This window comes from Hippoglossus hippoglossus, chromosome 11 (genome assembly GCF_009819705.1).
Source record: "Hippoglossus hippoglossus isolate fHipHip1 chromosome 11, fHipHip1.pri, whole genome shotgun sequence".
Classification (NCBI taxonomy): domain Eukaryota; kingdom Metazoa; phylum Chordata; class Actinopteri; order Pleuronectiformes; family Pleuronectidae; genus Hippoglossus; species Hippoglossus hippoglossus.
Window position 1 is genome coordinate 12,575,130 of NC_047161.1, and position 14,210 is coordinate 12,589,339.

The 14,210-nt window shown below is 42.2% G+C and overlaps 1 protein-coding gene across 1 annotated transcript in view; it reads right to left on the reverse strand.

Moving 5' to 3' along the window:
* kcnh8 (potassium voltage-gated channel, subfamily H (eag-related), member 8) overlaps positions 1–7,533 on the reverse strand; it is a 48,092-nt gene extending 40,559 nt beyond the window's left edge. Inside the window, exon 1 of the mRNA XM_034600476.1 lies at positions 7,326–7,533. Coding sequence (XP_034456367.1) covers positions 7,326–7,401 — 76 coding nt within the window. The 5' untranslated portion in view covers positions 7,402–7,533. The remainder of the gene's footprint in view (positions 1–7,325) is intronic.
* Positions 7,534–14,210: the final 6,677 nt, after the last annotated feature.

A 14,210-nucleotide genomic window follows, 5' to 3' on the forward strand; every position in this document is an offset into this window, starting at 1 on the left:
TTGTATCACAGCTGGCATGTTGTCCTCTACAGATAAAGACTGGTTTCTTACAATGTTTTCTTAGCCTTGATCAACTTTATTCAAGCTGTCATTGGAGCTGGTTGAACAAAAATATCTCAACAACTTTCACTGGATTGCAATGAAATCCGGGTACAGACATTCATGGTCCCCAGAGGATGGGTCCTATACTATAAAATATTTCCTCTGGCAAGGAAATTTATCAATAATGGCACTCGGGGAGTGCATACATCTACCGAGGCCCAACAGTCCGCTTACACACGCATAGCTAAATATCAGTCCCCTAAACATGCCTGACTTTTTTCATTAAGATCCATTAAATACATTTTCTGCGAAATTTAAAGGAAGGCATTCTAGTTTTGGGAGGGCTCCAAAAGGTATAGAAAACATTAATGTTGTTTTTTTTGGAGCGCAATGACAAGGACCTGTTTTTTCTCAACATACAATAAGTAGGTGGGTCAGAGAGAAATCCAGAGCAGCACAAATTACACTATCAGGTGTGTGTGTGTGTGTGTGTGTGTGTGTGTGTGTGTGTGTGTGTGGGGTGGGGGGGGGGGGGGGGGGGGGTTCGGTTCTTGTCTACACATTGCTTTGTCCCAGATTTCCAGCTCTTTAACCGACTCACATGTTCTCCGACATTCCCGTCCCACCACTCAGAGCAACCCCACAGCTATTTCAGGCACTACTCTTGAGATTGGTGAAAAAGCATGAGGAGGCAATGGAGAAGTAAAGAGAGGGAGCAGCAGAAACAGAAAGACAGACAAAGATGGACGACGAAGCAGGTGAAAACATGAAAGGACAGATGAGGGGACAAGAAGGCAAGATATACACCGAGGCAGACAGATGAGGGTGGAGAAAGGGACAGAGGGCGAGAAGGTGACGTGAAAAGTTGAAAGTAAGTGAGCTGGAGCTGTGAGGGGTGGGATGATGAAAGATGGAGATGGAATGTGGTTGGAAAAAATTGGTGGGTAAATGGAGAGGCGAATGGAGAGACCTCACCTTTTTGGCCAAACTCCATGCAGGCCTCTCAGAAACTGCTACAGAGCAGTCACATAACCACAATATAGTCGCTCAAGAGTTGCCATAGTTACCACTGACACACACCATGGCAACCAAGGTTACAATACAGTTTGCCTTAGGAATAGCTACTGAATCTAGTCAACACAAGAGATTATGATATTTGTGTCAGGATAATTCATGTACAGGTTGCCGGCTGGGTATCAATTACAGGATAATTTCACTTAATGAGGTCGGAACACACACACACACACACACACACACACACACACACACACACACACACACACACACACACACACACACACAAACACACACACATCAGTGTACATGCACACAGTCATGCCAGTGGTGGCAATCCTCTCACACGATATAACTGAAGACAGAAAATCAGTTGACAAATCTAGGGCCTTAATCACTTCGGTGTCTCTTTATCATTCAGGCCCCCAGGCTCACACCAACTGAAACATTACACCAGTCATTACAATCCTGTAATTTCCCAGCCTGCCTCCCTCCTTCTCCTTCTCTCTCTCATGGTCAATTTCTCTTTCACCCTCCATTGTCTGCCTCCCTTGCTAAAAATAAATCTACCGTAGTCTCACTCTCTCTCACACTCTCTCGCTCTCTCTTTCGTAAAAAAAAAAAAAACCCCAAATCCTCGCATTTGAAAAATTAATTGAGTCTAAAAATGGCCGACTTGGCCCAGACTTCCGTTTGTGAAAACCCCATTTGTCGATCGTTTTGGACAGTCCATTAGAGACGGTGATTAGGGGAGGAATCTCACTCATTAGGTGGGTTAACAAGGCAGAACAGCCGCGGTGACGGGGGAAGCTCCTACGCAGACATCCCAAAAGTTTGGTGGAACAGACCAGGTCGGTGTTCGCCTCCTTGGTGATAATCAAGGTCTAGTGACCTTACTGTGAGGACAGCGTTTGCCTGCTGAGTCTGTGCTGATGATGGTGGCTGTTTCCTCTTGACTGCATAATTTGTCAGAGCCTTGTTGAAGCCAGTGGATACTTTTAATTTGAAACACTAATTTAATGATTTCCACACTTAGCCATTAGCTATGATGGTTTACACTGAGTGAATTAGGTGACACTCGTATTAAACAGCATCGCCGGATAAATACAAGTGAAACCCTGCTTTTTTCAGGCCCATTGTTCTTATGGTGTCTGCAGTGGATCAGCAAGCAGCTATTTCCAATAAAGACAAACAAAGTTTGCCACTGATTAATGAGGCACTTAGCCCGAGTCATATATTCCTGAGACTTGGTGGGGACTGAGAACAAGATATTAGAACAACAGACTGTACATAAAGATGGACAAAGTGTCTCCAAATATCCCAGATACAAACGCTGCCATCTTGTGTATTTGCATACTTCGCAGTTGTGATCAAGGGATGGACATGCACTTGACCAGTGGTGATTCATCTGTCAATCATAACGTTTCACCCCGTTTTCATAGCATCAAAATAATACAAAACAAACTTAAGGGAAACATAAGCACCTAAACATACATCAGTGTGATAAGATCTACCTAATACAACATAAACCGTCAAATTTATTTGAGCCATTCTTTGACTTTTAAGTTTGCTCCCATCCACCAACATGGAGAAGGTGGAGTTTCTGACCTATACTGTAGTTTGTATAGACTGACTCACGATTAGTCGAGAACGTGTGTGGGTGGGACCTTGATACCACAGCTACACACCACGATCACTACTGCGAAGACTCTGCCTCTAAAAGACGTCAAAAGTGCAAGATGGTGGCACCCGTAGGCGGGAATTTTTAGCTTCACATTGTTCTTCAATGGGTGGAGCATCACCTACTTCACAAAAATAATACTCTCTGGTGTTAGTGGGCACTGTGGCAATACTTCAATATGATTTAATGAAAATCTTTTTTTGTTACATTGTTGACGCGGATACAGCGCAGCACCATCCCTTCTCTTTATTTGTACCCTAAAATAAAACCGTCTCATTATTAAGTGGGCTTTGGAGAAAATGGGAACAGCAGTGCCAATCCACTGCCAGTAAGTGAGAGCCCCCGTGCACCCTGCGGCACTACAGTCAATGATGATTGATTACTCCTCCACAGTCTCATAACTGCACTCATTACTTCTTTTCTCAGTCATTCTCTGGCCGAGGAAAACATCAGACCTGCCTTGTCAGGGGGTTGGCATAGTCATATTGTGAGATAACATTAAACTAAGAGTCTATTAAGGGGAATTAAAAAGTAGCTGGTGTCCTCCTGACAAATAATCCACTTAAATCCACTTAAATAAACCTTGTTTAAACATATGTGTGTCTGTGGTCTTTCAAAATCAGTAATTAGCTCCCTGGGTTTTACTTCAGGTTGCTGGTGAGACTGAGCCATGGGGACGACTGCATCATATCCACTGTCTTCTCTGAGACAGCAGGATCTGATAGCAGCAGCTTTTTCATGTATGTGTGATACTCTGATGAGAATTGGAACATTCACCTGGCATCTTTTTAACAGCTTAATTAGATGTGCGGCAATTAAAGAAAGTTAATCAGTGGAAACTTCTGCTTAGCTGCCCTCATGTTCAAAGACAAGAGACAGCTGAGCACACACACACACACACGCACACGTACACACACACACACACAAACAGAGCTGCACACATACACACATAAAGTTCTGTGACAAAAAAGTGAAAAGTGGAGAAAACGCTCCACCTTTTTCCTGTCCTCTGTCTTCATCTCCCTTTTACACACATACATACTCTCTCCTTCCTCTTTTTTATTCACATACACACTTAAACATTACCGCCACCGCCGTGCACAGCTGTTCCAAGTCTTTGTGCCAGTGATTGTGACAGTAATTACCTGCCTGGTGGAGGTGGAACTCGTGTGTGTGCAGAGAGCAAGAAAATAGGGATCTAAAAGGAGTGGTGCAGGAATGGGGAGCACACAGCACACGCCGGGAGACTTTACACGGGCCTCTGCCACAACTGTACCACCAAGATGTCGGCTGCTTGAGTAGGCGGAAGAACAGCCCATTAGAGTCTCAACCCCCCCCAAATGAAGGCCAATATTGGCCGACAGTCGATCAAGTCAGCGAGTATTCTGTAGTTGTGACGAGGCTGCAGCAATGAGTTCAGAGGTATTAACTGAAAGATTCAGATATGGAGAAACATGTGGGTATACTTGCGATGCACTTTAGTGACTTGACCATTGGAGTACCCCACTTTAGGTGCCAAATAGAAAACAACTGAATCCTTAATTTGGATTTACAAACATACAAAATAAGAAACTTAAACAACAAAATCAACTTAGGACCCCCAGTGACAGGATATTGCCTTATAGGCCTTGACTACACTGTCGGCGTTTCAGGTCTGCTGAGAGTTTTCGTACTCGTTCTGGCACTTGGACTGGAAACCCATGAATGCATATCTGATCCCACATTCTATTCCATTTCACTTCGATCAACCATGTTCTTCATCTCTCTCTCTCTTCTTTGCAACCAAACAATGAGGGTGCCACCAACCGGACTGTAAAGTGTTATACCTAGAGCATACGCAGCCACCATGTACGGTCAGCTTGGTCACAAATTTGGGGCTGCACACGGATATCCACAAAGGGGTCTCATTGTTCCCTAGCGGACATGGGTGGATGGCGACATTTATGTCCCCAGGACCATAGCGGACCCCAGTACACTGGCGGATGTGCAAAAAAAGGAAAAAGGAATTTATTAGCAGTTCAACCAACCACCAGTTTTGTATTTTTAAGGACCAGAAGAAATAAAATCGCTAGTATTTCAAACTGAGAACCACTGCTGCAGTATAATGCAAGCTAAGTGACAATGTGTGAATCTGATGGGCAGCACACCGTTAATACAGCTCCAGTGATGGACAAGTGATGAGATCAGTCACCTGGTGTAGTGATGACACAGGGTGTCACAGCACTCACAGTGCAGAGCAACAGACAGATTCTGTTATTCTAGTAACAGTGCAGGTAAATAGAGACACACCGAGCCCAGCACAGTGATCGGGGGTGTTTGTATGTGTCAGCCAGAAAGTCGACAAAGCACACAGTGAAACAGGAACTGGGCTGGGAAATGACTTTGTTAAAAAAAAATCTTTTGTTGAGTCTTTTGTAGGAATATTTATGTTTATTTTTTCCCTGAACCTCAAAAGCTGCTGGTTTCTCCAAACATGAAGAAATTATTAAAAGCCTGAAATACTTAACATCCAGTATCTAAACAAGCAAGCAAAATTTCAATGTCTTCTCTCGTCTGTTAATGAATTAAAGCTGAAGGTTTACAGTAATTAATTGAATCGGGAAACACCAGGTTACGTCTAACACCTCAATTTATTCAAATAAGCCTGGATCAGAACATCTCTCTGTGTGAACACTGAACATGTTTAATACATTTTAAAAGGCCACCAGAAAACGTACAAGGCCTTTTGTCTGAGTTTTAATCGGATCAAGCTAAAGACTTTCCTACTTTCACTTGTCTCCATTAATCATGCAGCGTTTCCAGGTCCGAATTGCCTGAACAAGCTTTGCATGACGTCAGAGGGGATCACACAGCACTGAACCCAGCACTTCCCCTCATATACGCTCGCGGCCAGGCCATCAGACACGATTTGTCCCGTCAGGCTCCACTGCCTCCAGTCTGCCCCATCTTGCAGTCCAAATCCAACATTAATTTCCTCCATCTCGCCAACTCAAGGACGGCAGTTCATTCTCTGGGGCTTGACAAACCACTTGTGTTGGGTACAGTACCACTGCAATTCCCTTGAATTAGAACAGAGATCCTGCGGCGGGCAGCTGGATATTTGTTGCTACTCGACATACAGGCCGCTCTAACTCATACAGTGGGTGCTCAGCCTGAAGATGGATGTCTCTGGTTACTGTTTTGTTTCTACTGAATGGAATGCTGCAGGAAATGTTGTCCCAGAGAGATGGTTTGAGCGAGGTCGGGCGATGAGTCTGCAGCCACTAAGGGCATGATGTAATATGTTACCATTAAGAAATTATAACAGAATGTGTCCTGTATTAGCAGATTGAACAAAAACATACAATCAAAGTGATTTAAAAGGCTGTAATTGACTAAATAAGCCATATACAGTACTAGTTATATGACCCCGTATTTGATACACTATGTCACACTGATATGGGGCACAGCCAAAAGGTTCCTGGTTCAAAACCTGCTTTGGCTGTGGTCTGTTTGTGTGCAGTTTGCATGCTCTGGTTTCCTCCCATAGTCCAAAGACATGCAAATTAGGGTTGGATTAATTGTCCTTTGCTATGAATGTGAGTGTGTAAGGTTGTTTTTTGTCTCTGTATGTTGGCTATGCAATACACTGTCAACCTGTCTGGGGTGTACCCTGCCTCTCACCCAATGTCAGCTGGGATTGGCTCCAGCTCTCCACACGACCCTCAAAGGTTAAGCACTGCAACTGACACTGATAAAGTATGATTATAATCTGAATTAAAGAACCTAGTTATGAGCTGAAACTCAGCAGACAGGAGAGATAGGAGGGACAGACGCTCAAACACAGAGCAAACGTCAGTTGTAAAACATTTCCTTTCAAAAAAATCCTCCAAGAGAAGTGAGATGTTCATTATGATAAAAGAAGACCACCGAGTTCAAACAAAAGTTGCCTTTTCGAAATTCCCGTTAGTGCCTCAGCCCTGCAGGGAAAGACCGGCTGTAATGCCTCCGCCGACCAATTAATTTTGATAAATGATACAGAACTTTCTGGTCTTCAGACCGTCGGGAGGAGCGATCGCACCATAGCCGCAGGGCTTGTCGGCCAAAAGAGCGAGGATTATAAAAGGTGAGCTTCACAGACAAATAATGAGTTGTCAACTCAGAAGACTGGGATTTGTCCAGGTGGGTTCACTCATATCCGACATGTCATACAGGCTGCAACTTGTGAACAAGTCCGGAGGTGTGGAGCAGAGAGGCGGTATCCGTTAACCCCTGTGTCGCTGTCCGTGGTGCTGAGGCTGGAGCGGGTTTCAGCACCATGGACAGCGACAGCCTCAGCAGAGTAATTGCTACGTGAAGCTCCGGCTTTTCCAGAAACTGTTTTAAAATCCCTGAGACATGAAACACTGTCTCAGCACAAAACACCTGAAACACCTTTAATTGAAAGGCCACTCACATCAAGGAAAATAAGCTTAAAGATGAACCCTCCTTTCTTTGTGTTGTTGCGTCTACTCAATCTCCAGGAAACAAGCGGCAGTCTGCTTTGTCAAAAACAGGAAATTTACACCCAAAACAAGAATAGAGATTAATTGATTGAAATGAAACTTACGAGTGCCATCAAACCGTGTGGCTATAGTGTCCAGAAACGTGTTCTGTGGCGCTAGTAATCCCTTCATCACAGGCATTTTCCCTGCTCAGTGTCGAAGTCCCCATCAAAGTTACTGACGAGAAGGTGCGCGTCGTCCGAATGTGTGCGCTGCTCCCATTCAAACGCCGCTCCACCCATATGCACGAGCAGCCATCCGGTCAACTCAGCACAATGCGATCCCCACGGTCGACAAAGGGGGGGGGGGGGGGGGGGGGGGGAGTGAAGTGCACGTGATGCGCGCACCCGTGAGCCTGGACGGGATGGAGCTCGCGTTGCGTGCGTGAACGACAGGAGGAGATGAAGCCCCACAGGTGCTGCTCAGGTAGAAGCCGGGGACGACCGGGGCTCTGTCAGCGGTGCCATTATTATGCAGTCCGGATTCAATGGTCGTCTCTCCTCAGCGCGCAATGGTGGGAGGCATCAATCACTCCCGACAACAACCAGTGCGACCACAGCGCGGGGAGTTCCTCGCAGCCCAGAAGCGTCACATGTCAGAAACACAACTTCTGTTTTCATCTCTTCTGCACGTACCTGCAGCTTCTTAATGGAGGAACCAGTGTGTCTGTGTTTTCAGTGCATCACGTCATTATATACTCTCTTTGGATGCAGGGTACAATTACGCAAAAGAACAATAGTGGCCGACTAATAACTCATTCGATAGAGAAATCAAGTTAAAATGAAAATGATTATTCTTATAACTATATCACTGACCCTTGTTTTAATTGGGCCCAGTAAAGTTTTGCTCATCTGCAACATATAGAACAATGTACAGCGCAACTTATTTTTATCCTTTGGGCAATTTAAGTTTTTAATCTCACCGTATTTTCTTATGCACCGATTTATTCCTACTTTTTTTTTTTTTACTTAGGCTCTTGTTTTATCACATGTTGCACATTTTTACTGGTTCTTTATTAGTGTTTTCCTGTTGTTTTGTTTATTTCCTCTACTCGGCTCTAGTGCAAATGTTTTCCCGAGTAAAAAATAAAGGTTGAGTAAACGTTGAGTACCTACGCGGCACGATATACCTTCCGAAATGAGCTTAACGACAGCTGACAATGCATTTCAGGTATCAGGGGTTCTTTGTGGAGCAAAGATATATAAATCAATTTAAAATGAATCAATAAAAACTGAAAATAGAACATATATTGTTTGCCCAGGTATTATGCAAAAGAGACAGAGGGACGGACTGAATGTGGCGTGAGAAAGAAGGAGAGAGAGAGAGCGCGCGCGAGAGCGAGAGAGAGCGAGAGAGAGAGAGAGCGAGCGAGAGAGAGAGAGAAGAGCATTTCCAATAAATAAAAATGAAATCATGGCAGCACATATTGCAGAGTAATTGCTTCCACAGACGCGTGTTTCATTTACATTGTTGTGTTTATTGTCAGACTGTCAACATGTCCACGTTGCTCTCTCTCCCCCTCTCTCTCTCTCTCTTCCTCACTCTCTCTCTCTCTCTCTATCTCTCTCCCTCTCTCGCTCCCTCTCTCTCTACCTCTCTCCCTCTCTCGCTCCCTCTCTCTCTACCTCTCTCTCTTTGCCTGGCACGCGGCTTGCAATAATAACAATAACAAAGACTTTACACTAGTTTTTAGCGCCACCCGATGGCAGAGGTAAGGCATGACATGCATGTGTGTCTTGACCAAGGGGTCGAAAACGATCAACGGACCTGTCAGTGGCTCGATGACGCCCTCGTGTGGACGGTGTAGGGAAAGAAAGAGTTTAGACACGACTGAATGAGAGCAAACAGTCAGAAATTTTGCAAAGCAAATTCCCTCATAAACAATACCAACACTATATGTGCAATATTACTATTCATATTATCACTTGTTTTTCATAATGTTATGTTCAAGATCATGTGAAATGTTCTATATTAATTATTGGTATTATGATGATTGCTTTGTGCCACTTTATTAGTTTACTGTGTATTATGTAACTTACTATTTTATGGTTCTCATTTTCTTTTAATTGTTGTTATTTCACTGGTTCTACATTGACTCCTAATACACTTCATATTTTTATTTTCACTTATAATTTGTAGACTTAACACTCTATAGTTTTATTCTCTGCATTGTATTATATATTGTGTTACCGCAAACTGGAGAAAGCTGGCAAAAGATTATCCCTCGTGTTTAATAAAGCCATAACTTATATTAATGTTAATAAATTTGGGCACTTCCTGTTTTGTTGCATTGCTTTTTTCTGTCTTATCTGATCAAATTAGTCTTCTCTCCTGCGTCTGTACATGATGCACAAATCCTATTTATCATCTGTGCCAGTGGAGTTGGTGTAAAACCTCCAGATGTTCCTTCCTGAAACCTCATTGCTGATGCTCACTTCACTTGACAAGGTGACAGGTGTAAAATGCAACTCTTTCAGAATCAGCTTTATTGCATCCAGCATAATTATAATATCGCCTGTTTGCCCTTTTGAACGTCAATAAAAACAACTGCGTTCAGTGTGACCTCTGATCTCTGACCCTTCACCTCCTGAGCTGGGGCACTCGCTCATAAACTGGAGCACACACACACACACACACACACACACACACACTACAACATTACGATCAGCGCTTTCAGATCACTGTCGGCTTTTCTCCGATACATTCCGGTATTGGGTATTATGGAGCCGAGCTGGACTTGTAGTAAAGTGGCATCTTTACCTGACCCGCATGCGTCCCTGGTCCTGGGGCTTGGGTGCACGCGTGAAGACCTCTATCCAGACCAGGGTAAAGAGTCAGAAGTCCTTGTAATTCTAAGCAAAGAGGGGGTTTCTCAGAGTCAAAGGTTTCCAAGGAGGGAAGTGGTTGGAGCTCAAATGCTTTGCACAAATTGTACGAGTTATCCAAAGCGTAATCAATTGGGCAGGAGATCAACAGTTCAACGGGAGATACAACAGCACAGACCAAACAAAAAACTAGAATAGCACTCAGACAGCACATAGCTCCACCAAGGCCCAAATGTCCTCTAATGGAACCACATCTAAATTCACTAGACCTGGATTTTTATTCGGATCTGCACCAAAATTGGACACATTCATAAATATCAGTCCTCTAAATGTGCCTGATTTTATTCATCATGATCCATGAAATTATTCTCAGGAAAATCAACAAAAATTTTGAAAATATCTTGTTAAGGACGATGAGAAACAAAGTCCTGGATCTCCCCTTGATTCGGATGTGCACCAACCGACACTGAGTTTCATGTTTTGTAGTAATCCATTCATTAGTTTATGCGTAATTCAGCTTATTGTCAGTGAGACAGACAACACAAAAACATAACCTCCTTGGCAGAGGTAATAAAGAAAGCAAGACTCCAGACAGAAAGTGTTTCACAGTGGATGACAGGGGAACAGTCCTGACTGATCTATTTTAGTTTGAGCTTTATGGCAGTACAGGGGAGTCTATGTGAGGAGACAAGCAGAGAGAATGATACCACAGTGTATTAAACTGACAGTGAAACATGGTGCTGGGAATATTACAGTCTGGAGTTGCATGCTGCCCAGAGAGAAGTACCACTCCACTCTTCAGAGCTGTACCCTCTGGTCCACATCATCGTGTAGACAGATTCACGCTGCTTCAGGGTAATGACTCAGCACACACTCCTCAAAGCTTTGCAAAAAACCCTCGAAAACCAAAGAGACCTGACTCCACTCAGTCACCCGACCCCTTTGAACATTTATGGAGGCGCTTGAAAACTAGAAAAGCAAAGTATTCTGTGAAATCACAGGAGGCTGTTAGAAGTGTTGTCAGCTCATGCCAGGATAATATGACTCTTCAGCTTTTGCAAACTTGTGGAGTCCATATTTCTGCTTGAGTGCATGCTGTCATTCAGGTAAAAGGGAGGCATACAAAAGATATAATGAAATTCAGATACTTTTTTAAACTTTTCTTTCAAATTGTGAAGCTGTTATAATCGTTTGAAATAAAAATACACATATTACATTTGAGATTAAATAGATAGATAGATAGATAGATAGATAGATAGATAGATAGATAGATAGATAGATAGAAGGATAGAAGGATAGAAGGATAGATAGAAGGATAGAAGGATAGAAGGATAGATAGAAGGATAGATAGATAGATAAAAGGATCGAAGGATAGATAGAAGGATAGATAGATAGATAAAAGGATCGAAGGATAGATAGATAGATAGATAGATAGATAGATAGATAGATAGATAGATAGATAGATAGATAGAAGGATAGAAGGATAGATAGAAGGATAGAAGGATAGATAGATAGATAGATAGATAGATAAAAGGATCGAAGGATAGATAGAAGGATAGATAGATAGATAAAAGGATCGAAGGATAGAAAGATAGATAGATAGATAGATAGATAGATAGATAGATAGATAGATAGATAGATAGATAGATAGATAGATAGATAGTATATTTGATCCCTTTGGAAATTCGACCGTCTTTTCCATCAACACTTCAAACTTCTGCCCCATGAAATCCTAGCTAATCATATAATCCTAATTTGCAAAACCGAACTCTGTGATGTAAATCCATAAATAGGATTGATTCCAAAAGTTCTTCCACATTTATATGATGCACTTACGAGACACCTCCAGCGAACAACAGCTAACTTGGTGTACATTCACACACACATGCACACAGATGCTGGCACATGTACCAGAAGCAAAGTAAACTCCAATCTAGGTCAATCCCATTAGGCCCATTAAGAGTGCTAAAACATTCATGGCAACAAACACCAAAAGTCAAGCACCGTGCATCCTACTCACATTCTCAACTCAAGTGAAGCAGCTGTTTTATCACTTGGACAAAGTAAAGTCATCAGGTGCTGCGAGGCCGCCTGCTATAAATCATATATCACCTCGGTGGCTTCAAACAAGCAAAGAAACGGGACGTACATAAGAATAAATAGAGGACATATATTCATAGAGAAATAAAGAATGAATAATGCCTCTGAGATGAGGCACTGTGAAGCAGTTAAGCACAGAGAGATACGTCCATAACCATGTCACTTAATAAAATGAAAACAGACAGCCAGCACACAGTGATGCTCCACCTGAGTAATGAACAGCTTAATGCATCATTAAAGACTGATCACCACTGCACACACACATTCCCTGTGTATGTTTACATGTGACATATTTAGCTTCACAGTGAAGTGACGGTTGACTCATTATTGCTCTGGGATTTTACCTATAATCAATCACTTATTTATGAGACTGACTGAAAAGCAACAGCTTTATGTCTCTGAGATCTTACCTGGAAAACCCCTTGTCATTTTCCACTTACACAGTATCTAAAATATGTGAGATAAATTATTCCACAGAGAGCAGAAGTAGGTGATGGGTAGCAAGGCAGAGAAAGAGGGATCCTTGAAACAGACAGTGAACTGTTGTTTATAGTGAGTGACATGTTGGTGTGACTGATGGGATCATCAATGCGGGCGATGTGCTGACTGGCTCAGCTCAGGCATGAAAACAGGGTCAAAATTTGAGCTTGTAACTTGTAGCTTGTAATTTCAGTGTCACATGCACAGATAAGGAATGTGTGTGTCTCCGTCTAAAGACTTTGTGAAACCTCACTGTTAAAAATATTCCCGCACATAGTGAATTCTACAGAGTAATTCCACATTTGCACCTGTTCAAATTATATCTGTGTGCACAAAATGGTTTGGCACATGCACAACATATTTATATAACTGTAAAACTTTATTTCACGTACACAAACTTTGGGAGAAATTTTGTGAGATTTTTTCGGATTCTCAGATTAAGATTTGTTAATGCATTATTTTTACATGTAGACATTAGATGATTTATAATTGCAAGCTGCAATTCCCAAATCCCAAGCTTTGGGAACATCATTTCACAAGCTTAGAATATGAATGACTCTTATTTGACTCCATACGTTGCTTTAACTGCAATTACTGCACTTTTTAAATTTCAAACTTTTCCACTACTTCAACGACTTCATACAAATTCAAGTCAGCAATTCAGGTTAAAGTCAGCTTGTGCATTAGCCAGCTATCCCACCGGAATTTCATCATAAATTACATTGGATTGATACAGATCTTTTCTAAGACAATTGTTTAAAATGACCAATAAATAAAAACCGAGAAAAAGTTGCACATTCAAGATGGGACCTCAACCTTGTAAAGACACATTCAAATACAAAATTATACCACGTCGTTGCTATGAATTTTCTTAGTGTTATTACACTCACATGTAACCAGTTAAGAAACTGTACGATGAATGTGTTCTTATTTTCCTAGATTGACACTTGACAGTTTGGTGCAGTCTACTGTTTGTTTTGCTTCCTGCCATATATTCTCTGGATCGGATGTCTTTACAACCACCACAAGAGGTCGCCAGAGTTGTAAATTAGTTAATCCTGCACAATGAGGCTTAAGGCTTTTACATACAAATTCATAAATTCATCAGCACATTACATACCTGTTTTAGATTTAATTTAGTAAAATAATAAAAAGTGCTGAACTACATATCTGCAAAAGTGCTTGCTTTACCTACAGTAAATGTGCATTAGGGTTTTGGGTGAGTCATGTGCTTCTCTGCAGTAATTTGAACTCATCTGTCTGCTTTGGTTCCATTATAAAGAGTCCTTGTTAACCTCCAGTCAGATCTGGCCTTGTGTATGTATAACATACAGTCCTGCATTTATGCTTTCAAACTCCCCCGCTGGGTTGCAGAGGCTACACTGTGCTGACATTTTAGCTTAATGGTTTTTATGATGCCCTCTGGTGCTATACAGGAAATGGGCATGGCTGTTAAAAGATACGGCATAACTTCATTTTACATACACACTTTGACAAAGCTAATAGCCTATATATATATAGGCTATTATATATATGTGCTGCAGT